The sequence below is a fragment of the Octopus bimaculoides genome, chromosome 23 (genome assembly GCF_001194135.2).
Source record: "Octopus bimaculoides isolate UCB-OBI-ISO-001 chromosome 23, ASM119413v2, whole genome shotgun sequence".
NCBI lineage: Eukaryota > Metazoa > Mollusca > Cephalopoda > Octopoda > Octopodidae > Octopus > Octopus bimaculoides.
Window position 1 is genome coordinate 29,669,983 of NC_069003.1, and position 1,443 is coordinate 29,671,425.

A 1,443-nucleotide genomic window follows, 5' to 3' on the forward strand; every position below is an offset into this window, starting at 1 on the left:
TCTCTCTCTCTCTCTCTCTCTCTCTCTCTCTCTCTCTCTTACAGAACCCGCGCTTCGCTTCAACGTAGGAAATACCTTAAACTGTATCCCTTGCGATACATTTTCAGGCTGTTTACGTTCTGACTTCAAATCCCTTCAAATCTTTCTGAGTTCGATGAAATATATAACAGCCAAGTAATGTCGTGGATGTAATCGAGAAGAGCCCTCTCTTCAACAGACGTTTGTGATAGATTGCGATGCATTGGGAAAATCGTTAGTGTGAAACAAAATAACTGCATTTTCAGTTAAGCCGAGCTCTATGAAGAATATGTGACTCAGGCTCTATGAAATATATACCGACAACATGGCGCAGGTATGACTCTGTGGTTGAGGAGTTCGCTTAGCAACCACGTGGTTTCGGTTTCAGAACCACTGCGCAGCACCTTGAGCAAGCATCTTCTACTATAGCCCCGAGCTGACCAATGCATTGTGAATGAATTGTGAATTTGTGTGGAAGACTGTCATATATATTTATGAATACATGCATGTTTACGGACAGACAGACAGGCATCTTGTATCTGAATTGGTATACTGTTATTATTATTTTTTTTTTTTCATCCATGTAGATAAATACGGAGATTATGAATCTGGGATTTATAATTTTTTTTAAAGTTTAATTTTTCTTAAAGAAACACTCAATGTTGTGTACATAGATGTGGAAAAGTGTAGGTACGTATACGTGAGCAGATGAGTGTGTGCATTAAACTACATGCGTGTACGTATGCGTATATAAAAATAGATATAGCTATTTATATATGTCCTTGCGTCTGTCTATCCACTGCTAGACAACCGGTATCGGTTTATTTATGTCCACGTAACTTTGTGCGTCGGTAAAGAAGAGACAAATGGAATAAGTACGAGACTTTAAAAGATGTCATGGTGTCGATTTGTTCGAAGCCCAAGCGCCCTTCAAAGCGGTTCCCCAGCATGGCTGCAATCCAGTGACTGGAACCAGTAGACAGCTAAGAAGAAATAGTTTACTATGCCCTTCCTTGAAATGATTCATTGAAACCAGTTTTATCTATTTGAACTAATGAGTTTTATTTAAACGCTTTCTTTCTTATAGCTGGCTGTTGATTTCAGAAACAAGATGCAGAAATATTTCGCTGAGAAAATTCCTAATCTGGAAAAAATCGATTTGGTGGCTTTACCAGATTATTGCAAAGGTTTGAATTCATTCATATATTTTACATATTTACGATAAATGCAGGCGTGGCTGTTTCATTAAAGGGCTTGCTTCCCTTCCAATCACGTGGTATCTTAGGTGCTTTCGACTATAGCCCTAGCCTCAGTAAAGCCTTGTTACTGGATTTTACTAGACGAAAATCTAAAGAATCACGTCGTATATATATATATATTCTTTACTCGAGCAAATAGACCATGACTTATTCTTTGTAAGCTTAG

The 1,443-nt window shown here is 38.0% G+C and overlaps 1 protein-coding gene across 1 annotated transcript in view; it reads left to right on the forward strand.

Annotated features, from left to right (window-relative positions):
• LOC106877238 (puromycin-sensitive aminopeptidase) overlaps positions 1–1,443 on the forward strand; it is a 28,437-nt gene that overhangs the window by 8,533 nt on the left and 18,461 nt on the right. Inside the window, exon 7 of the mRNA XM_014926101.2 lies at positions 1,106–1,205. Coding sequence (XP_014781587.1) covers positions 1,106–1,205 — 100 coding nt within the window. The remainder of the gene's footprint in view (positions 1–1,105; positions 1,206–1,443) is intronic.